Source organism: Dermochelys coriacea, chromosome 14 (assembly GCF_009764565.3).
Source record: "Dermochelys coriacea isolate rDerCor1 chromosome 14, rDerCor1.pri.v4, whole genome shotgun sequence".
Classification (NCBI taxonomy): domain Eukaryota; kingdom Metazoa; phylum Chordata; order Testudines; family Dermochelyidae; genus Dermochelys; species Dermochelys coriacea.
Window position 1 is genome coordinate 9,485,046 of NC_050081.1, and position 24,630 is coordinate 9,509,675.

The 24,630-nt window shown below is 45.0% G+C and overlaps 2 protein-coding genes across 8 annotated transcripts in view; both read right to left on the reverse strand.

The window, feature by feature from the left end:
- The window catches only part of RHOT1 (ras homolog family member T1), a 46,303-nt gene extending 41,513 nt beyond the window's left edge, over positions 1-4,790 (reverse strand). For 2 of the 7 annotated variants that reach the window (XM_038371411.2, XM_043496298.1), the window contains exon 1: positions 4,583-4,774. In XM_038371411.2, coding sequence (XP_038227339.1) covers positions 4,583-4,619 — 37 coding nt within the window. In that variant the 5' untranslated portion in view covers positions 4,620-4,774. Of the gene's footprint in view, positions 1-3,511; positions 3,664-4,582 lie in introns of those variants that run through there. The other 5 variants (XM_038371410.1, XM_038371405.2, XM_043496296.1 and 2 more) reach the window with 5 other exon arrangements.
- A 1,090-nt stretch (positions 4,791-5,880) lies between these two features.
- On the reverse strand, positions 5,881-23,377 carry LOC122456565 (E3 ubiquitin-protein ligase RNF135-like). Its single transcript, XM_043496300.1, is given in 9 exon segments — positions 5,881-7,506; positions 7,509-7,913; positions 8,687-8,782; positions 14,754-14,919; positions 17,741-17,971; positions 18,576-18,665; positions 22,867-22,985; positions 22,988-23,275; positions 23,278-23,377. Coding segments are annotated over 9 exon segments (1,602 nt in total). The 5' UTR covers positions 23,363-23,377; the 3' UTR covers positions 5,881-7,384.
- Between the last annotated feature and the right edge of the window lie 1,253 nt (positions 23,378-24,630).

The following is a 24,630-nucleotide window of genomic DNA, read 5'->3' on the forward strand; positions in this document are numbered from 1 at the left end:
ATACACACTGTAAGGAGAATGATCACTTAAGATGAGCTATTATCAGCGGGGGAGGGAGGGGGGAGGATGAAAACCTTTTATGGCGATAATCAAGGTGGGCCATTTCCAGCAGTTAACAATAACATCTGAGGAACAGTGGGGGTGGGGGAGAAACAATATGGGGAAATAGTTTTACTTTGTGTAATGACCCATCCACTCCCAGTCTCTATTCAAGCCTAAATTAATTGTATCCAGTTTGCAAATTAATTCCAATTCAGCAGTCTCTCGTTGGAGTCTGTTTTTGAAGCTTTTTTGTTGAAGGATAGCCACTCTCAGGTCTGTAATCGAGTGACCGGAGAGACTGAAGTGTTCTCCCACTGGTTTTTGAATGTTATAATTCTTGACATCTGATTTGTGAGGTTGCACACACACCCTTCTAGAAAAGGAGGGGAGCGTAACTGTAATAAAAGTAAGGGGTCTCCACAGGATAAAGGGCTGGGGATCTCTGGATTATTATTAATAATAATAAATTGTATTACCATTGTGCCTAGGAGCCCTAACCCATGGACCAGGACCTCATGCTATTAGCTGGGTTATTTGCAGGCAAGGAAAGAACTACTGTTCCAATAACTGAGTGGAAATGCCATTACTTTAAAAAAAAAAAAAAAAAACAGACTGCTGCAATTCTTTAAGAGCTAGTTTAGCTGATAAGATTTTGCATAATTTTAACTGATGAAGAAAATGGTTGCAGAACAAGCGCAGCATCAATTTTAAAGATCTCCTCACTCATATGGTGTTACAGGCTCTAGATCCCAAACGTTTCACTGACTTGATTTGTAACATTCCTGGCTGGGTTGCATTTTGTTTTTACAGAATGGTTTAGGAAGATCTGTGTCATGGCAAAATTTGCCTGAATGTTTAATCTGGTGAAACCTCTATTGTCTTGTTTCTCTGGAGTTCTACTGCTTGAGATGCTGGAAACGAAATTTATTCTGCTTAAATATGGGTTGAATATTTATCTTTCTAATATAGTTTTATTGTTTATTTAATCTTAGCGATAATAGCTTATCTGTCAGTTAGATTTACTATAAAAAGTTGTGTGGTATTGTTAAATGTTTAACCTGGATTCTCTCTTTTCTGAGCATGACAGTTAAACCTCTCACATCATGAAGTTTAAAAACAGCACTTTGGAGCTTCTCTGAAAATTAATGGCTATTAAAGATTAATGACAGGTTGGCTGTTTTGGATCCCAGTATTCGGTTTACAAAAAAAAGCCTCAAAATGCAAACCATGGCAATGGGGACTGAATGAATGTGGGGGTACACTAGGATACAATGGTTTTCACTCATGTCACAATCTGAATCTGACACAGACTGGCATTACCATCCGATGGCTCTTTTTTGGCCTAGGTGAAATGAATTGTGGTTCCAGTCCAACGGATGTGTCCACATCACAAACAAAAAAAACTCACTACCATCAATATAACTGGCAGTTTCAGCTGACAAGCCAATATTCAAATGAGCATGTAGACTGAACTAACTTTTCACCTCTATTAGAAACAGTCCCTAAAAAATAAACAGTTGAGGAATATTGATAGAGATGTTTGAACAACCCATGCTGTATGTATGTATTATTATCGATACCATACAGTTCCCATTACTATCAATTATGCATCTCTTAAAAAACCCATACCTCAGCAACCCAATACACTTCCAGCCAAAGGGGTAGTTTGGGGGGGAGGGGCTGGGAAGGCATTGTCCTCCCCCAAACTGCAAGCCGCAGGCAGGTGTGCAATTTGCCCCCCACATGCAGCCCCACTGGCCTGACTGGAGCTGCCCCCGGCTCCCAATATAGAAGTCAAACGATGCCTGTGCTTTCAGCTCAGTCCTGGTCTTTGAAATGCAGAAACATACATCACCTACAAAACATGATCTGTGCCCATTTATCAGATATCAACTGAGCCTTGTGTTGCATCTGTACTTAAATCACTGTAGCAGAACCAGTGCAAAATACTCAAATTTTTCATTACTGTAGATCTGTCACATAGAAAAATAACCAGAATATTTCAACTAAAAATACACTAAGCAGATGTTCAATTTACTGACCTTGCAATTAGGTTTTTCTCCCAACCATGTTTTTATCTTTGAAGAGTCCTCATTTCTAACATTATCAACATGTCTTCTGCAAGTTATATAACATTTAATCTAATATTGTACAACATTGAACATTTTATATCAATATACATGACTTTAGCCTATACATTTTCTACCTAATCCACTAGCTACATAGATTTTTGATAATTCCATGCAATGACAATATATGAAAGACTTGTAATTTAAAACTCGCAGCCTGTTTCCATACAGAATGAGTTTCACCTAGATTCAACCCAATTTTAAACTCTGTACTGTCTGTGAATTAGCAAATCAGCTTGGCAGGCAGTGGTACCTCTCACAGTTGTGTTACAGAAGCTAGTAAAGAAAAGCGGTTAGGGACAGGTTCTCAAAAGAAGTCACACAGGAAAAATTCAGCTGTGTATTCAAGTGAATAAAAATATATTTAAAGCCAAATAAACTTGTTATTTTAAAATCTGGCCATGTATTGCCTTTATTTACATTGAGATTTGAAAGCATATTAACATATTTCTAGAGAATCATGCTGTAACACTGTTCTCTAGAAAGGCCCTAAAAGTTTCCGCATACAACGTAGACATGACCTACCACATATAAAATAATTTTACAAACCATGCTAGGCCTACAGTTGCCAGGGAAATTATGTTAGCAGTACCCTTCAAGGAAGAACTACTGTAAATTCTTAATATAATTATGTATTATATTAAATACTTATCACTCACATAGTACTTCTGCCAAGGACCCTAAAGTGCTTTACAAATTAATTTTAGTAGGATATACTGTGTGCTCAACACATTTGAAACTTAGACCCCTGATTTAGGTGTCTAAATATGGACCTAGGGACCTAAATTTATGCACCCATTTTCTCAAATGTTTGGCTAAGAGTTCAAGGGATTTGTTCAAGGTCACGCAATGAATCAATAGCAGAAACCAGGAATCTGGACTCCCAATCCCCTGTTCTAACCACAAGACCACAGTGGCCATCTGGTAACCGTACTTAAAGAAGTGTTTGCAATTTCCAAATTCAGAATATAAAAAATGCCTTACTATACTTTCAATCCCAGGCCAGGCCACCACCAGATACTTGAATCCTGGAATAGCCAGCTCGGAAGTATGCAAACTATGCATGCAAAGTTTTGTGATAGTCTATGAGTTAGGTATCTGCCTAGCAAAGGGCTGTAAAGAATTCACGTCGGTAATTGCAAACTAAGTGGATACACACAGCCTCCTACATGACCTATTTTATTCCTGGTGTGATTTTAATTAAGCTGTTTAACTTGCACAGCAGAACCATCCCCGTGGCACTCAGCTACCTATTCTCCCCTCACTATGCCAGGGAGAAGAGATCTGCCGGCTGCGGGCGGGGCAGTCTGCACGGGGGGGGGGGATGCGCGATTTTATACCTTACTAAGGATGGTCTCGGCGACCCACGCACAAAGGAGGGCTCCTGGTGACCAGCCTCTGAGGGCTGCCTTGAGATGAATCCCATCTCCAAGCCAAGGGGTGAGGGGAGCCCTGGGAAGGGGAGGAATCCCCCCATGCCTCTCCACCCATAAATACAAACTAACGATGAGCATAGATGGCAGCAGCCTCCCCCACGCCCCTCTAACTCCCGTCCCTACCCTCCCCCCACACCTCCCCCGCCTCCCCGCCCCTCAGCCCCCGTCCCTGCCCTCCCCCCGCCTCCCCACCCCTCAGCCCCGTCCCTGCCCTCCCCCCACGCCCCCCAACCCCCGCCTCCCCGCCCCTCAGCTCCCATCCCTGCCCTCCCCCCACGCCCCCCAACCCCCGCCTCCCCGCCCCCATCCCTGCCCTCCCCCCACGCCCCCCAACCCCCGCCTCCCCGCCCCCATCCCTGCCCTCCCCCCACACCCCCCAACCCCCGCCTCCCCGCCCCCATCCCTGCCCTCCCCCCACGCCCCCCAACCCCCGCCTCCCCGCCCCCGTCCCTGCCATCCCCCCACGCCCCCCAACCCCCGCCTCCCCGCCCCCGCCCCTGCCATCCCCCCACGCCCCCCAACCCCCGCCTCCCCGTCCCTGCCATCCCCCCACGCCCCCCAACCCCCGCCTCCCCGCCCCCCCTGCCCTCCCCCCCCGCCCCCCAACCCCCGCCCCTCAGCCCCCGTCCCTGCCCTCCCCCCACGCCCCCCAACCCCCGCCTCCCCGCCCCCCCTGCCCTCCCCCCACGCCCCCCAACCCCCGCCCCTCAGCCCCCGTCCCTGCCATCCCCCCACGCCCCCCCAACCCCCGCCTCCCCGCCCCTCAGCCCCCGTCCCTCAGCCCCGTCTCTGCCCTCCCCCCACGCCCCCCAACCCCCACCCCTCAGCCCCCACGCCCCCAACCCCCGCCTCCCCGCCCCTCAGCCCCGTCTCTGCCCTCCCCCAACCCCCACCCCTCAGCCCCCGCCCCACGCCCCTCTAACCCCCGCCTCCCCTCCCCCACAGCCCCAACTCTCCTCCCCCTCCCCGACTCACGTTCTCCCACCAGCAGGATCCTCACGTCTTTCTTCATCTCCCCACACCCTGGGCCCAGGCTCCGGGTCCCGCTCGCATCAGGGGTAGGGGGGGAGGCTGCGGCCTGGCCTTGCCTCCAGCACGCACCGGCTCCGTCCTCCGGCCCCCCCCCAGCGGCAGCGGCAGCGGCTACGGCAACGCGAGGGGGACACGCTAGCGCGAGAACGAGCGCGCCCCCTGGCGCTGAGGGGCCTGTACTAGGCGCGGGGCTCGGCCGGCCGGGGCGGGGCGGGGCGGGGCGGGGCGGCGGACTGGGGTGGAGCCTGTCCCGGCTGTGTCAGGCAGACTCACCCGCAGCGTAGCCAGTCTGTCCCTGCGTCTCGCCACGTTGAGGGGCTCTGCCTGTCCGTCCGTGGAGCAGGCACGCCTGGATCAGGAGCGTCTCTGTGTATGTTGGCACCTTAGAGACTAACACATTTATCTGAGCATAAGCTTTCGTGAGCTACAGCTCACTGCATGGGATGCCAGCTTATCCTCTAATAAATGTGTTAGTCTCTAAGGTGCCCCAAGTCCTCCTGTTCTTTTGGCGAATACAGACTAACACGGCTGCTCCTCTGAAACCTGTGTATGTTGGGCGGCTCTTTCCGCTCTCTCTGCACACTGAGCCCAGGGCTGGCGGAGGAGAATTTCAAAGACTGGGGACCCTGGGCCATTGCTGTCCCTCAGGGCAAAGAGACCATCTACGCATCTCGAACCAGCAGGATGCATAGAGGAGTCCTCCTTCCCAGGCGAGAGTCCCCACGGTGCCACCGGTGCACCACAGGTCAACACCACACAAACTGGACCCTGCAGGCGTACATGTTACATGGTCTTTGTTTCCACCTCTGTTTGTGCCCCGATCTTTCCCATAGGCCTAGGCGGTAATGTCTCCTGCAATGGTGTTTCTACTTTACAAAGACAAAAGAGAAGTATCTGGTAATGGGTCATTTAGTTACAATAATCAGAAACTTGAATAAAAAATGCCCATTAAATACCAATCAGGCATTCACAGTGCGGTTTATCACCTGAAATACAACACGCTGACTGTGGTATTGTGTAACCTTCCCTCATTTTGTATGTGTAACCTAGAAACTCACAGCCAAAGCCAGCACTCCTTAATCAGGTGTAAAACTATTGAAGTCAATGAGAGTTTTGCCGGAGAAAAGGCAATAGGTTTAGGTCCTAAGGGCTAAATCTTGATTCCATCAAAGTCATTTGGAATTTTGCCATTGGTTTCAATGGGATTGTGATTTGGATTTCAGTAATGAAAGACACACAGCCAGATTTTCATATATTTTAATAAAAATACCATCCACATCAATGACACAAAATAAAAGACAGCAAATGAGACATGCAGATGGTATGTATGAAAAGCCAGAACCAATGTAAAGTGCCCATTTTCAGATTATGCAGGAGGGTTATTTTACAAAGAATAACAAATTACAGTCTTGGAGCTGCCGCGATCAGCCTGCATTTGGGAAATTAGAAAAGCCCAAATCCTGTTCAGTATGCTCCCCGCTTTGTTGCTGCTCTTTCTCTCTTTTCCAAGTTGACTTGGGGAAAGAAATATCACTGTGGTTATGTGCCAGGGCCAACTTGCCTGCATGTCATCCCACGTGCATCATCTCTCAGATCCACACAACAGACCTAGATTCCTGCAAAAACTTATGAATGTGCTTACCTTTAAGCACAAGTGTTGTCCTAAAGACTTCAGTCAGTGGGAAGACTTGTGCTTAAAGTTAAGCATATTTGTAAATGTTTACGAGATCAAGGCCGTAAACGCCAATGTTCTGCTTTCCCTAACTGTGCAGAAATCTTCACTGTTGGAAATATGCAAATATTGGAGCCTAGATCCTCCATGAAGATCAGAGAGCAAAATTTTATTCTTAGGGCCCTGATCTTGCAAACACTTAGGCACATGTCAATGTATCCTGTACTGCAGCATTTGAATTTTGCAGGACCCAAAGAAAGGGGAGAGAAAGCAATGGGGAGAAGACAGACTTTTGTTTGAATACTACATCTGTGCACAAGTGCAGGACAGGGCAACTCAGCTAGAAGGGACCAACAATATGCAGAAGTAGGGTGTGACAGTCACTAGACACTATAGCATCTGAAATATCATCTCTGAAAGAAGATCACAGAGGAATGTGTGTACCCAGGTACAGAAGTGTAAATGTATGTTAAAGCCTTGCATTTAGATATATGTAACAGCAACAAAGCAGGGAGGTCTCTATGGCAAACACGGGAGATTTATTACTTAATAGCTTTAGAGAAATTATTCCTAGGTATTCCAAATATTATTAACAATGTTTTTGAGTGTATTAAATGTTTTTGCGCCATGAAAATGTAGGTACTCTCTTTTTCAAGCTGACTGGGAACTGTTATGAACAGCTACATTCAGGGTTTTACATACAATAGCTCTGAGGTTTGACTCTGCCTAAAGCTTTCTGAGAAGACACAATTGTGGCCTGTGCTTGAGCAAAAAGTTAAGCTAAGTGAAGGTGCAGGAAAACAGGGAGTGTAACCGAGTTAAACATAACACCCCCAGACCCTGCTTTAACAAAGAAAGGGCGGATCAGGCAGGATTTGTAACAAGGAGGGAGAAAATAGAGAAAAGGAGAAGAAGAAAACATATCAGCTGTTACCTTTCCACTATGCTAGAGATGGTAGCCCTGAATCATGATATAAAAGTCTCACATCCAAAACATAAACCTCTATAAGAGCTCTATTCTTGCAACCCTGCAATTCACAGCTTAAATCTTCAGTTTCCATAAGAACTGCAGACTAGTCCCTGTTGATATGATTTATAGTTAAGGATCCTTCTTCATCCAAACCATACAGCCAGAAAGCAGGGTAAACAGGATGTAGGATATTGATTTCAAATGTATGCAAGAGTGTTTCTTTATGAGAGAATAAAATGACAGGTGCTTGTTTGCAAGATCAAGGAAAACTCCAACCTTTGGGGGTCTGTCTTCACTTAACGGGGTTTCCTTGTTCCTGTGCCATGCTGACAACTGTTTATTCTTATCAGTCCATTCCACACACCAGGATAGTTCAGTTCTCCCCAGATCTTTTCTACCAATATTTCCATCATCAACTCCAACAGCCCATCCGCCGCTGTCCTTGGTACTTACTTCCCAATAATGGCGTCCTTCAGAGAAACTTTGAGAACACATCACTTGGCTGAAGTAGAATCTCTTGGGAGTTGGTTCATAAGGAGGTGGAAAACGGGATACAATCACTTTCTTATTCTCAGATGTGATCTCCAGGTTACGATGGATTCTTTGCAGATCAAAGGTCACGTTCACTGCCCCTAAAATAGATAATAGAAAATTTCTAACCTGAAGGCACCAAGGAGACTGGGAAATGAAACATTTTCAACAAAGGTGAAACACAGCCGAAAGTTGAAGTGCCCTCTGCATACTGCATTAGGGTAATCCAAATGCCAGCTTTCTGGCAGTGAACAAACACTGAAGCTTAACAAAATAATAATAATAATTAATAATTAATTCATAAATTGCCTGGTCCAGCAAATTGCTGAGAACCATTAATTCCCACTGAACTTCAGGGGCCAAATCCAGGGCCCAGTCCTTACTCAAGCAAACTCTACTGACTGACTGCCAGTACTGAGTAAAAACTCACCAAGGACTCTGGATTTGGCTCACAGACTTCAGCAGAAGCTGAGGGTATCTACTACTTGGACTCTGTCCCCAATCACAGTCTTACAACACAACGATCCCATTACCGATATAATGGGAATATTTACCACACCCATCAGAATCTAAGTAACCACGAGTTCCTTTGAACAACTTACCATATAGTTTTTAGACTGATATGTTTGAATAGTGGTTAAGCTACAGCTTCAGTACTTTGTATTATGTTGTGAAAATTTCTTCTTTTAAAATAAATAATTTATTGAAAAGTAAACAGCTAGATCCTTAGCTGGTGTAAATGGGCATTGCTCCTCTTATGTCAATGAAGCTACACCAAATCAGAGCAGGTGAGGGTCTGGCCCTGTTGGTGAACATTCTAAAATCCTTCATTTTAATATAGCTATCCAGTGGTCACATTGGTTTACTTACTTACACTGAGAAAACTGACTTGAAATAACCGGTTCTGGATTGTCAGATGCAGACACCACATATGTGGAACAGACACTCCTCTCTTGAAGCAAAGCTACAGGTTCTGATAAATGTGGAGGGAAAAAAATATTTCTGTTAGGGGTTTCTTTGAATAAAAGGCAAACAACAGATTCATGAACCAAAATACAGTTGCAATGGCTAATAGTTACTGTACATGTCAAATAGGAAAAATATAATAGCTGGCATTTTTAAAAAGGCTCTCTGACCTACATTTCTAGATAAATGTCTATGCAATTACTCATGCAAAAATATTTGTGCAGTTGGTATATATATTTTGCATCCACAATTATCAAAACAGTTTGCATGCAAGTGCAGTCACTGTACCTACATATGACCAATTAGATGTGTAACAGACCAGTTAGGCATGATTTGTACAAGTAATCACAAATTAACTCTCTGTTCTATATAGGTTCCTATACTGTGCTCATCAATGTGGTATGTGTAATTGCATGAGAATTTCTAAAACATTAAATACTTCTACTCATAGAACTATCTCTATGATTTGAAGTAACACTGTAATGCAAGTTTGCAAGACTGCCACTTGGAACTCTCTTTGTACATCTGAGTCACTCTCAACATTAATCTGTACAGTTCTGATGAAAGGTTTTTTGGCACAAGTGTTTTGGAAACAACTTTGCTTTTATGTTAATACTTTGTACTTCTGTTGCTGCCTGCTGCATAGGGTCCCAATCCTGCAAACACCTATATGCATGCTTAAAATTAAGCATGTGAATAAGTGTTTGCAGAACTGGTACCCCAGCCCCCACAGTACAAACTATACTTAAAAGGAGAAGAACAAAAAATCAAAAGAGACTACTCATTGGAAACATTCACTAGGGAGGATCTGCTCACAGCTAACTCCCTCTTGGTTACATTATTCTGAAGTTTTCTCATTAATGGGGAAATGAGACTCTCGTTCAGTTTCTTATTGCATTTGAAAAGTTTTAGGGCAGGGACCTTGTCTTTATTTCTGTTTGTACAGCACCTAGCACATAGTGCTTTATAAGTAATCATTTCTACTGTAGGCCTGTGGTACTTAGGTTGAAGTTCTCCTAATCATCTGCTGCGTGGACAGGCCCCCTTCTTAAGCATAAGAACTGTACTAGGGACATGAGCAAATATTGAGCCAAATCCCAAAGTCCTTGCTAAAGCACAACTCTCTGTGAGCAAGAACTTGGGAATTTGGCCCATTCTTAGTAAAGACTCTACTTCTGGTCAGCATTTCTTTTAGGAAAATTGTTGACATTGATATCTAAAGAGTAAACAGAGAATGGTCCGTGGAATAGCACATTATTATTTTGGTCTTCAAAACTGCAAGGGAATTTGGAACACTCCCTCCGCCTCAAAAAAAAACAACCCAGAGTTTTAAAAATTGCTACAAACATCTCTCTATTTCTATTATACTTAACAATACTTTTTAAAAACAAATCTTATATTTTGAGCCCAAACTTCCTAGCAGTGTCCCTCTACATAATATAAGTATAACCCTGCAAACAAAGTGCCGAACAAGGTGTTGACTTCAAAGGGAGGTGACAGTGCGCAGAGCCTCCAGGAGTTGCTCAGCAGCCCCTTGCAGGATCAAGTCCTGTAACAAGTCAAAAGGTTTCACAACAAAAAAAGACACAATCAAAAAGGCTGACAAAGGAGTTGCTGTCGTCATCATGAATAGGTCGGAGTATGAACAAGAGGCTACTAGGCAGCTCTCCAACACCACTTTCTACAAGCCATTACCCTCTGATCCCACTGAGAGTTACCAAAAGAAACTACAGCATTTGCTCAAGAAACTCCCTGAAAAAGCACAAGAACAAATCCGCACAGACACACCCCTGGAGCCCCGACCTGGGGTATTCTATCTGCTACCCAAGATCCATAAACCTGGAAATCCTGGACGCCCCATCATCTCAGGCATTGGCACCCTGACAGCAGGATTGTCTGGCTATGTAGACTCCCTCCTCAGGCCCTTCATTACCAGCACTCCCAGCTATCTTCGAGACACCACTGACTTCCTGAGGAAACTACAGTCCATTGGTGATCTTCCTAAAAACACCATCCTAGCCACTATGGATGTAGAAGCCCTCTACACCAACATTCATAGAATCATAGAATCATAGAATATCAGGGTTGGAAGGGACCCCAGAAGGTCATCTAGTCCAACCCCCTGCTCAAAGCAGGACCAAGTCCCAGTTAAATCATCCTAGCCAGGGCTTTGTCAAGCCTGACCTTAAAAACCTCTAAGGAAGGAGATTCTACCACCTCCCTAGGTAACGCATTCCAGTGTTTCACCACCCTCTTAGTGAAAAAGTTTTTCCTAATATCCAATCTAAACCTCCCCCATTGCAACTTGAGACCATTACTCCTCGTTCTGTCATCTGCTACCATTGAGAACAGTCTAGAGCCATCCTCTTTGAAACCCCCTTTCAGGTAGTTGAAAGCAGCTATCAAATCCCCCCTCATTCTTCTCTTCTGCAGACTAAACAATCCCAGCTCCCTCAGCCTCTCCTCGTAAGTCATGTGCTCTAGACCCCTAATCATTTTTGTTGCCCTTCGCTGTACTCTTTCCAATTTATCCACATCCTTCTTGTAGTGTGGGGCCCAAAACTGGACACAGTACTCCAGATGAGGCCTCACCAGTGTCGAATAGAGGGGAACGATCACGTCCCTCGATCTGCTCGCTATGCCCCTACTTATACATCCCAAAATGCCATTGGCCTTCTTGGCAACAAGGGCACACTGCTGACTCATATCCAGCTTCTCGTCCACTGTCACCCCTAGGTCCTTTTCCGCAGAACTGCTGCCGAGCCATTCGGTCCCTAGTCTGTAGCGGTGCATTGGATTCTTCCATCCTAAGTGCAGGACCCTGCACTTATCCTTATTGAACCTCATTAGATTTCTTTTGGCCCAATCTTCCAATTTGTCTAGGTCCTTCTGTATCCTATCCCTCCCCTCCAGCGTATCTACCACTCCTCCCAGTTTAGTATCATCCGCAAATTTGCTGAGAGTGCAATCCACACCATCCTCCAGATCATTTATGAAGATATTGAACAAAACGGGCCCCAGGACCGACCCCTGGGGCACTCCACTTGACACCGGCTGCCAACTAGACATGGAGCCATTGATCACTACCCGTTGAGCCCGACAATCTAGCCAGCTTTCTACCCACCTTATAGTGCATTCATCCAGCCCATACTTCCTTAACTTGCTGACAAGAATGCTGTGGGAGACCGTGTCAAAAGCTTTGCTAAAGTCAAGAAACAATACATCCACTGCTTTCCCTTCATCCACAGAACCAGTAATCTCATCATAAAAGGCGATTAGATTAGTCAGGCATGACCTTCCCTTGGTGAATCCATGCTGACTGTTCCTGATCACTTTCCTCTCCTCTAAGTGCTTCAGGATTGATTCTTTGAGGACCTGCTCCATGATTTTTCCAGGGACTGAGGTGAGGCTGACCGGCCTGTAGTTCCCAGGATCCTCCTTCTTCCCTTTTTTAAAGATGGGCACTACATTAGCCTTTTTCCAGTCATCCGGGACTTCCCCCGTTCGCCACGAGTTTTCAAAGATAATGGCCAAGGGCTCTGCAATCACAGCCGCCAATTCCCTCAGCACTCTCGGATGCAATTCGTCCGGCCCCATGGACTTGTGCACGTCCAGCTTTTCTAAATAGTCCCTAACCACCTCTATCTCTACAGAGGGCTGGCCATCTCTTCCCCATTTTGTGATGCCCAGCACAGCAGTCTGGGAGCTGACCTTGTTAGTGAAAACAGAGGCAAAAAAAGCATTGAGTACATTAGCTTTTTCCACATCCTCTGTCACTAGCTTGCCTCCCTCATTCAGTAAGGGGCCCACACTTTCCTTGGCTTTCTTCTTGTTGCCAACATACCTGAAGAAACCCTTCTTGTTACTCTTGACATCTCTTGCTAGCTGCAGCTCCAGGTGCGATTTGGCCCTCCTGATATCTTTCCTACATGCCCGAGCAATATTTTTATACTCTTCCCTGGTCATATGTCCAACCTTCCACTTCTTGTAAGCTTCTTTTTTATGTTTAAGATCCGCTAGGATTTCACCATTAAGCCAAGCTGGTCGCCTGCCATATTTACTATTCTTTCGACTCATCGGGATGGTTTGTCCCTGTAACCTCAACAGGGGTTCCTTGAAATACAGCCAGCTCTCCTGGACTCCATTCCATTCCACACAAAGATGGACTACAAGCCGTCAGGAACAGTATCCCCGATACTGTCACGGCTAACCTGGTGGCTGAACTTTGTGACTTTGTCCTGACCCATAACTATTTCACATTTGGGGACAATGTATACCTTCAAATCAGCGGCACTGCGATGGGTACCCGCATGGCCCCACAGTATGCCAACATTTTTATGGCTGACTTAGAACAACGCTTCCTCAGCTCTCGTCCCCTAATGCCCCTACTCTACTTGCGCTACATTGATGACATCTTCATCATCTGGACCCATGGAAAAGAAGCTCTTGAGGAATTCCACCATGATTTCAACAATTTCCATCCCACCATCAACCTCAGCCTGGACCAGTCCACACAAGAGATCCACTTCCTGGACACTACGGTGCTAATAAGCGATGGTCACATAAACACCACCCTATATCGGAAACCTACTGACTGCTATTCCTACCTACATGCCTCTAGCTTTCATCCAGATCATACCACTCGATCCATTGTCTACAGCCAAGCGCTACGATATAACCGCATTTGCTCCAACCCCTCAGACAACAGCTACAAGAGACAAACACCTACAAGATCTCTATCATGCATTCCTACAACTACAATACCCACCTGCTGAAGTGAAGAAACAGATTGACAGAGCCAGAAGAGTACCCAGAAGTCACCTACTACAGGCCAGGCCCAACAAAGAAAATAACAGAACGCCACTAGCCATCACCTTCAGCCCCCAACTAAAACCTCTCCAACGCATCATCAAGGATCTACAACCTATCCTGAAGGACGACCCATCACTCTCACAGATCTTGGGAGACAGACCAGTCCTTGCTTACAGACAGCCCCCCAATCTGAAGCAAATACTCACCAGCAACCACACATCACACAACAGAACCACTAACCCAAGAACCTATCCTTGCAACAAAGCCCGTTGCCAACTCTGTCCACATATCTATTCAGGGGATACCATCATAGGGCCTAATCACATCAGCCACACTATCAGAGGCTCATTCACCTGCGCATCTACCAATGTGATATATGCCATCATGTGCCAGCAATGCCCCTCTGCCATGTACATTGGCCAAACTGGACAGTCTCTACGTAAAAGAATGAATGGACACAAATCAGACGTCAAGAATTATAACATTCAAAAACCAGTTGGAGAACACTTCAATCTCTCTGGTCACTCGATCACAGACCTAAGAGTGGCTATCCTTCAACAAAAAAACTTCAAAAACAGACTCCATCGAGAGACTGCTGAATTGGAATTAATTTGCAAACTGGATACAATTAACTTAGGCTTGAATAGAGACTGGGAATGGATGAGTCATTACACAAAGTAAAACTATTTCCCCATGGTATTTCTCCCTCCCACCCCACCCCCCACTGTTCCTCTGATATTCTTGTTAACTGCTGGAATTAGCCTACCTTGCTTGTCACCATGAAAGGTTTTCCTCCTTTTCCCCCCCCTGCTGCTGGTGATGGCTTATCTTAAGTGATCACTCTCCTTACAGTAGGAAAAGGAGTACCGGTGGCACCTTAGAGACTAACAAATTTGTTAGTCTCTAAGGTGCCACCGGTACTCCTTTTCCTTTTGCGAATACAGACTAACACGGCTGCTACTCTGAAACCTCTCCTTACAGTGTGTATGATAAACCCATTGTTTCATGTTCTCTGTGTGTGTGTATATAAATCTCTCCTCTGTTTTTTCCACCAAATGCATCCGATGAAGTGAGCTGTAGCTCACGAAAGCTTATGCTCTAATAAATTTGTTAGTCTCTAAGGTGCCACAAGTACTCCTTTTCTTTTTACAAATAAAGTAAATATACTTGTGGCAGCTGGGCAGGATATTTCTTCAACATTAACATTTCCAATTGCTTCTTGAGCTCTTCTACAGCACTTGTGACAATACTAATCTTCTTAGCATCAAGAGTAATTTTATTCATTATTATCGGAGAGCCTATGTAAATTTCTCTTTTGGATGATGTATCCTAACAACGACAGAAAAGATGAATGCAAGGGTAGTTTGAGCTAAACAAATGGTAATAATTCCATCAAGAATTTCTGGTGACTTCATAAAGTCAGGAGAGGAAAGCACTAGTAAGCTCTCCAGAAATCTTATACTTTACAGAGAGAATTTTCTTTATAATATTGTGATTGGAGGAGAAGAACCTGAAACCCTGCTGAAAATATTGAAAGATATGTTCTTGATCAAAAATGAAAATAACATATTTTCTCCAACAGAACTCATACAGTGACTTGTCTCTGTAGTCAGATCATCGTTTGTTTAAATAAACAACCATCCAACCCCCACAGATATGATTTCTTTCTCTCTAGACTTTCTTCTCAGACTCTAGCGATCTGGGGGGAGAAATTAGAGTCTTTGAAAACTAATCAGTCTTAGATTAATAGAGTCCAATGCCAGAAGAGATCACTGTGATCATCTAGTAAGACCGCCTGTATAACACATGCCATAGAACGTCCTTGAAAAAATGAGTAGAGCATATCTTTTAGAAAAATATTCCAAACTTTAAAAATGAGAATGAGAATTCACCACAACCTTTGGTATTGTTTCAATGGTTAATCATCCTTATTTCCAGTCTAAATTTATCTAGCTTCAACTTCCAGCCATTAGATCTTGTTATATCTTTCTCTGCTAGATTGAAGAGCCCATTATCAAATATCTGTACCCCACGTAGGTATTTATAAACTGCAATCAAGTCACCACTTAACCTTCTCTTTGTTAAGTTAAATAGATTGAGCTGCTTGAGCCTTTCATCATAAGGTTTGTGTTTTAATACTTTAATCAACCTCGTGGCTCTTCCTGAACCGTCTCCAATTTTTCAACATCCTTCTTGAATTGTGGACACCAGAACTGGACATAGTATTCCAGCAGCAGTTGCACCAGTGTCAAATACAGAGGTAATATAACTTCTCTACTCCTACTCAAGATTCCCCTGTTTATGCATCCAAGAATTATGTTAGCCGGTTAAATAGCATAAGGCCAAGAACTGATCCCCACAGAACCCCATTAGAAGCAATCACCTTTCAGTGGTGATTACATTTTGAGACCTATCAGTTAGCCACTTTTTAATCCTTTTAATGTGTGCCATGTTAATTTTATATCATTCCAGTTTTTTAAACAAAATGTTGTGCAGTACCACGTAAAATGCCTTACAGAAGTCTAAGTATATTACATTAGCACAATTACTTTTATCAACCAAACTTGTAATCTCATAAAAAAAAGATGTCAAGTTAGTTTGACAGGATCTGTCTTCTATAAACGCGTGCTGATTTACATTAATTAATTACCCTCCATTAATTCTTTATTAATTGAATCCCATATCGCCCTCTCCATCTTGCCCCAGATCAACATCATACCAACAGGCCTATAATTCTCCGGGTCATCCTATTTACCTCTTTAAAATATTTACATATTAGCTTTCTTTCAGTTTTTTGGAACCTGCTCCCCCCAGTGTTCCAAGACTTATTGAAAATCAAAGTTAAGACTCCAGTGAGCTCCTTAGCCTATTCTTTTAGAGTTTTTCAATGCAAATTATCTAGACCTGCTGATTTAAAAATATCTAACTTAAGCAGCTGTTGTTTAAGATCCTCCTGAGATACTAGTGGAATGGGAAGAGGCTTATCATATGACATGATTTCATCATCTCTTCTTTTTCCCAAATACAGAACAGAAATATTTATTGAACATTTCTGCCTTTTCTGCATTATTATTAATAATTCAACAATTTCCATCTAGTAATGGACCAATACCATCATCAGGATTATTTTTTATCCTAATATACTTTAAAAACTCCTTCTTATTGTCCTTGACTCTGCTGGCCATATATTTCTCCTTTCATCACTTTGCTTCCCTTATCACTTTTCTATAATTCCTATCTTCTGATTTATATTCCCCTTTCTTCCATTTGTAATATATATATTTTAATAGCTAACTTCATTTCTCCTCTAAACCAGGTTGCTTTTTTAACTAATACAGCTTTCTTTCTCAATTGTCAGATTGTGGCTTTTTGTACATCTGGATCCAGGTGCAGGATCTAGTGTTGAGTTCCCGTCTCCCAGTGGTTCTCATGGTAATGTCCAGGCCCAAGGTCTGGCTACTCAACACAATTGTGCCTTCTTCCTGCTATGCCCCAAAAATGCTCTGCAAGAGCAGTGTCAAAGTGGTGTCAAAATGGGCTCTGTTAGGAGCTCTGGGCAGGCAGTTTTCAAAAGCACATTTAATATATATTTAATGATTTTATAAGACTCTTATACTTTTATATGTAAACATGCCCTTTGTCTGTAAAAGGGAAATATAACCAAATAATTGGATCTTATCTTTGCTTTGGATTTGAGTGAGAGCTGTATTTAAAAACACTAGTCTCTAGAGATGAAAGACTTGTGCATTAAGCCACCATACAAACAAGCTTGACTCCCTCTGCAAAAAAAACCTTTGGTTCTGAATCTGCACCCAGAAGCTGGGTCAACACTATTTTTTTTTCAAATTCCTCACCTGTAAGTTCTCCCTGGTGCCAGTCCATCAGTAGCAGCAGTGGTGGGAGCCCTAGTGTAGACCAGCTGCCGGCGCTGTAACTCCCGTGTTGTCTAACCCTGCTCAGAGCAGGTTTAAATGGCATTGTGGTTATAATGGCAGCATCTGATCTATACTACTGCTCTCACTATTGCTACTCCGGTTGTTCTACACCAGTGAGAGTGCAGCATTGGGAAGTCTGAAGAAGACAACTAATGCAGGTAGTGAAAGTTGCACATGCTCAGTACATGCTCATTGGCCCATAGATTTCTACTTATGCTCAGCTGCTCCATCGTGTTATTTTGCAGCCTGTTTTCCAGCTGGGTTTTGATTTCTGTGAGCATGTTCACTTTCGCGGTGAGCTGACCAATCATTTCTTCTATTTTCTGTTGAGCCACTTGTTGCTCTTGTCCAATGATCATAGGTGTGGCTCTCTCTTGTATTTCAAGGTACTGTTTCATGGCACAGAAGTCTTCAGTAATCAAGCCTTTGATCTGAGACACATATTCCTGAAAGGTAGAAGATGCGGAGTGAGTTCTGTTAGCAACAAGGAGGTGAGGAACATCGGCATCTAAAGCCTGATCTAACCCGCTCTGGCAAGTGACCACTTCATTTCAGCATGATTATTTTTATTCAGAGGAAGACAGTGCTCTTAATAAATACACATACTTGGCAAAATCCTGCATTGGCTGCAATGGGAGTTTTGGGTTGCTCTAGGAATACATAGTTGGGCTTCTGAAAGGACAGCAGTCCTCAGCCAATGTCGTAACATAGAGACTGAGATTCTAGCTCAGTCCCTTGCGCTCAGGGCTGTGAGAGGCACAGACATATCACATGCAACTCCTCGGAGGCAGGTAAAAGAGGCAAATGGTGTCCATAAGATTGGAGCAACCACTCTGACCAGCTCCGGAGCATAGTTATAATAACAGCTGATGCCATATCCAACACTCCTCAGAGAACACCACCAGGGGTGTGGGAGTAAAAGGGGGACGCACAGGTGGATGATCCTGGGCATATCCCTTGCCCCATGTGGTCCTAAATAAAGGTGGTCGTGCATCTCTCAGTGATGGGTAAATGCATAAATTATGAGGGGTTGATCATGTGTATACTTATATTCATTTCAGCGCTGGCCTGCTTGCTGCTGCTGACGACATCTTGGGCCATTTCAATTTGCTTGGAGACCTCACTTATTTCCAATTTTGTCTTTAAAGTGAAACCTATGAATGTTTATTTATAGAACACTAGTAGAAAATGTGATGGGATTAGAAGCCATGGTGGGAAAAATACTTGTGCCTTGTTAACACTGCCTTACTTAGCCCCAGGTCCTGCAAAGTATTTAAGCAGCATATAATTAACTTTAAGCATGACGCTAATCCCATTGAAGTTGATGGGATTCACATACTTAAAATTCTGTCATGAGTTTAACTGCCTTGTTGGATCAGAGCCAGAGACTGTAGGAACTGTCTTTTCATTGTATTTTGTGTAGGGTGCCTAAAGCAATGGGGTGCCTAAAGCCGATCTCTGATGGGGGCTTCCTAGATGCTACCACTATGCAAATAATAAATATTCATAATAGTTAATAATAACTGTATCTTTCACTGCTCTTATCCTCATGGAGCTGCAACTGTGGTGAATAAGAAGTCTGATAAGATCTCCATGCTCATATGGCCACTGAAGTCAGATAAGATCTCCATGCTCATAAGACAGGACCTCTCTGCAGCCTTTGACACAAGGTATTACATGACACAGCAGGAGTAGATGGCCCAGCAGTACAGTCTTTCTAACCAACACTCTCCAGCAGACCTCAGAGTGGTGCTGGGTAGCTGCTCCTTTTCTCCTCAGGCCCCTACCTGTGGGGGGTCCCATAGGGCAGTGGTTCTCAAGCAGGAGTATGCATACCCCTGGGTGTGCGCAGAGATCTTCCGGGGGTACATCACCTCATTTAAACATTTGCCTAATTTTACAACAGGCTACATAAAAAGCACTAGCAATATCAGTACAAACTACAATTTCATACAGACAATGACTCGTTTATACTGCTCTGTATACACTGAAATGTAAGTACAATATTTATATTCCAATTGATTTATTTTATAATGATATAGTAAAAAATGAGAAAGGGAGCACATTGTCAGTACTAGTGCTCTGTGACCGTTTGTATTTTTATGTCTGATTTTGTAAGCAAGTCGTTTCAAAGTGAGGTGAAACTTGGGGGTACGCAAGACCAATCAGACGCCTGAAAGGGGGACAGTCATGTGGAAAGGCTGAGAGTCACTGCCACAGGGCTCCTGACTATCCCTGCTTCTCTCCAGGATCTACAGGAGAGGGCTGGGAGAGCCAGCGAGACGTGGTGCAAGGAGTGGCCAGAGGCAGCAAGCTGATGAGGACACCCAAGTAGACAGCTCCCTGGCACCACGCCACTGTCACAATGGCGACAGAAAATGAGCTGGGGGAGGTCAAGCCAGTGGCGCAGACAGAGCCGGGCCAGAGGGCAGGTGCTGCTGGCTGGAAAAGAGGGGACCCTGGGAAGAAGGGGGCGGTGGGTGACAGGCAACAGAAGAAGGCGGCGGGGCAGGGACAGAGCTGGGAGCCAGATCAGCGCGAAGGAGCAACAGCAAAGCCCAGGAGGAAGGAGCCAGGTGGAGGCAGCACACGCAGGTCCCTGGCCCCAAGAGCTGCCTCACCGGGGCGGCCGCAGGCAGCGGGGCCGGGTAGAGGGAGTGCCCCCGCCGGGTGGTTTCGGCGCCCCGCAGCAGCACTCCAGCAGCACGCTCCGCGCCGGCAGCGTCCGGGGCAGGTCGCGCCGGCACAAGGGGCCGCATCCGACGCGCTGCTGCCACTGCCCGATTCAGGGCAGGCAGAAGCTGTGGCCGCATGGCAGGGCGGCCGGCCTCTGCAGCAGCCCCAGGCAGATGGGGCATCTCAGGTCGTCGGGACCCAGCCACACAGACAGTGCGGCCATGGCTGGGGAGGGCCAGCTCCACCCTCCTTCCCCTGGGCCCCGCCTAGGCAGGGGAGGGGGCTCTGCATTAGGAGCTGCCGACCCGTCCACCCCGCCAGGCGCGGGATCTCCCTCAGGGGCGACAAAGTTCCCTCCCAGCTCCAGCCTGGAGGGGCTGCAAACACCCTCCCCTTCTCTCCCTCACACCGTGGGGCCCCAGCTTGGAGGATACCTTGCCCCAGGGGCTGCAAGCACCATACCAAAGGTAGAAAGAAGAACAGGAGGACTTGTGGCACCTTAGAGACTAACACATTTATTAGAGCATAAGCTTTCCCGGGCTACAGCCCACTGCATCGGATGCATAGAATAGTAAGAAGCAGGTGGGACCTTCTATGTATATATATCTTCTTACTCTGTGTTCCATTCTTTGCATCCGATGAAGTGAGCTGTAGCTCACGAAAGCTTATGCTCAAATAAATTTGTTAGTCTCTAAGGTGCCACAAGTACTCTTTTTCTTTTTGGGGATACAGACTAACACGGCTGCTACTCTGAAACCTGTCATTATACCAAAGGTAGGTGAGTCTAATTTAACCACACACACACCTCTCTCCCCAGGGGCTGAATTATTTGCTAAAGCGCCCCATCCAAAATCACTTGCTACACTAGCATTCGATCCACATGGCCTTGGGAGCAAAAGAGAAACAACAACACTACTAGATTGGGCAACAAAACAGACTGGGTGAAGGACAATGATTAAATACACCTCTTCCCCCCAAAAGGGAAGCCAGTGGTGCCCCAAAATAGCATGGCCTGCATGGAGAGACTTTCCCAGATGGCTAAGGTTTGGCCTTGTGAAAGTCACCCTGCACCACTAATGTATTTGTGAGAGGCAAGCCCAGAAAATCTACCTCTCCAGAATATCTGTTCCACATCAATCCAGCTGCCTGGTTTTCAGCCCAACCTAACTGAGCCTCTCTTGTCAGAGCTGCAGAATTTTAATGTGGGTGCAATTCATACCATGAAGGCACTGCAGCCACAAATTAGTGTCTCGAGCCCCTAAATTTCACCTGTTGTTATTTGGTCCCACAATAGTAAATAATTTTTTAAATTAAGAAATGAAAGAGCAACTGCAGAGAGGATTACAACAAAAGTGGATCCAAAAATACAATATACTCGTTATTAATCATGCTGGACAAAGCTACCTGCACTACAACGAGTTTTTAATCAGTATATTAGTCCTGGAGGGATTAAGGTATTTTTCTTGTCTTTGCTATTTTAGTTGGACTGTTTGCTGTTTGGGGAGGGGCACTGTGTGTGTCTATACACAGCCTAGTGCAAAGGTCTCTGATCCTGGCTCAGGTCTCTAGGGGCAACTGTGACACAGATCAGTAATTATTTAGTTTTTAAAAGAAATAAAGTGCAAATGAATAAAATATGACATTAAAATAATTTTAAGGCTGAAAACTGAAAGACAAGAAGGGCAGGAAATGCAGATGTCAAAGTTCTCATGTTAACATTAACTCCTTTCACCCATTGAATACATGGAGCGGTTTTGATTATCTGCAGGAGGGGTTCCCAACCTTTGTCTTTGAGGCCCCCTAACATGCTATAAAAACTCCATGGCCGACCTGTGCAACAACTGTTTTTCTGTACATAAAAGCCAGAGTCAGCATTAGGGGGTAGCAAGCAGGGCAATTGCTCTGGGGTCCCACACCACAGGGGGTCCCGCAAAGCTAAGCTACTCAGGCTTCAGCTTCAGCCCTGTGTGGCAGGGTTCAGGGCAGCGGGGCTTTGGCTTTCTACCCTGGGCCCCAGTGAGTCAAATGGCAGCACTACTTGGCAGCCCCCTGAGGGGGCCATCGATCCCTGGTTAAGAACTTCTACAGTGAGGTGTTATGGAATGACTCTTACTGACTTCAATGAGAGTTGGATTGGGCCCTCTGTGTGCCCATCACTGTGATATCTAGGTGCCAATTAGTCAAGTAGTATTAGTTAGGTGGTTGTACCTTGCTATGTACAATGCACCTCAATTACACCTGGGCAGCCCCTTTGTCTTTCCATTTACTTCAATGGGCTTTGGATCAGGCCCTCAGGCCATTAGTCATTACCAGAAATAAATGCTGCTTTAGGAAAAGTAATCTGGCTTCCTGTTTCCCTTACATCTGCCCACTAACGTTATTGTCATGGTGATGTGGGAAAGCGAACACAAAGTAGTCAGAAAATGCAAAATGAATGTTGTGAGAGCAATGTTAACTTCTTGGCAAAGACACAGCCAAACTCTCTTCTCACAACCCCAGGGAAGTATATCCTGAATTATGGCCCAGTCCTGCAAGGTATTTACCGAGTATGCTAAGCACCCTCAACTCCCAACTTACATCAGGCCCTACAGTTCTTACAAGTGCTAGGTATGATTGATTACTTTATTATTATTATTTATTTAAATATGCAGCACACAGTAAATACCTTGGTCTCCCATGCTCTCCTGTCTGAGGGAAGCCCAGCTTGAGAATTCCGAGCCCAGGCTTCACTGGCTTCTTGATCATCTTCCCCAAAGAGTTTCAATACTTCCTGGTGTTTCTCTTTTCGGCAGTTCTGTTCAGACACTGCTGGATTAGTTCCACCGTATTGGCCAGCTGCCTGTTTGAGATTAAATTTTCCTGCTGAAAGCTCTTCCTACAATGAGGACAGTGGACGTCGGTTCCTGGGTCCTTGCAGTGCTGGGTGATACAGGCTCGGCAGAAACTGTGGGAACATTTTGTGATTATTATTGGGTCTTTAAAATAGTCCAGGCAAAGAGAACAAGTCACTTCGTCCTGGAGATTTTTGACAGGATTAGCAGCAGTTGCCCTGGCCCCCAGGAGAGAGAAAAGACAGAACTTTCAGTTTCTTTTATGCTTATGAAAGATTGTCCACCAGTGAGCTCAGAGGGGGAGGAGCCCTCTATTCCCTTTTCACCCATCTGTTACGTAGGAGTCCAACCCCAGGTCGGAATTCTGTCTTGGCAAATATTTGCCACTGTATAATCTAAATCATTAGATCTATAATAATATTTATAGGCAGTTGTCCATAGAGATGGGCTCCAATCACAAAGGCAGATCAGGATCTCAAACCTCTCCAACTTTGGGGCAGTACAGATCTGGGTTCTGGTTTTGACTGGAAATACACTTTTCCATGAGATGCCTCCCTCCTTCCGAGTTTGTTTTGGGTGTTTGTCTCAGTGTCATGTAATGAGCTGCCTTCTGCTAAACACACAAAGCCTGGCTGCCCAGGACTGAGTGTTAGCAACCAGAGATCTGGCTGAAATTAATCATCACACACTTAAGAGTCTCATTATACAAGAAGCCTCTTCAAGGGGAAGTGAACCGAAATAGGACTGCTCAGAAAAATGTCTCCTTAAAGGTATCATATCCATTTTCAGCTTGGTCAATAACTAGAGCCAGCCGTTCTCCCATTCCTTGTCCTCTGACGCTCTCTTGTGGCCATTTCATTTCACACACAATCAGCCTGATTCTGAAAGCAGCTGAACATCTGCAATATCTGTGGAAGTCAGCATCAAACCCTTAGCCAGCAGTACAGGGAATCCTCCATTCTTCTTGTTAAAGACAGGTTGAAAAGAGCAGTTCAGTATTTAAAATGTACTAGAATAGACAAGCTGGATAAAGTAAATAAAAAGCAAGAGACAAAAATAAAACAAACTGATGGATGGGAATCAAGAGACAAAGCTCTAGACATTAAAATAAATTGGGCCAGATTCTGATCTCCTTGCTCACATTGATGGGGCCTACTCCACAAGTGATCCCAGTGGACCACAGAGGCTGCGCTGGGCCAGGGTTGGAGTCATGACTTTAGCACTTGGCACTATGGAGGATTCTGGGCTGCTGAACAGGCCTGAAGCAGCTCCAGGAAGTTGACCAATGGGATCATTTATGGAGTATGGTGCCACTCAACACAAGAATCAGAATCTTGCCCAGAGAAAGCATATAGGACAAGCATGTCTCAAGTAAGCATGTCCTATCACAATGAAGCCCCAAACTATGATTTAAGTTAGAGCGGGGTTTGAGCCACACAGGTTATGTCTACACTGCAACTGAAGGGGTGATTGCAGGTCAAGTGGCATACCCACACTAGCTTTAATCTGCACAAGACCACTCAGTCCCCAAGGTATGTACTCATATTGCTAGCCCAGACTGAAGCCGATGCTGCTGTGTCTTCATTGCTATTTTTAGC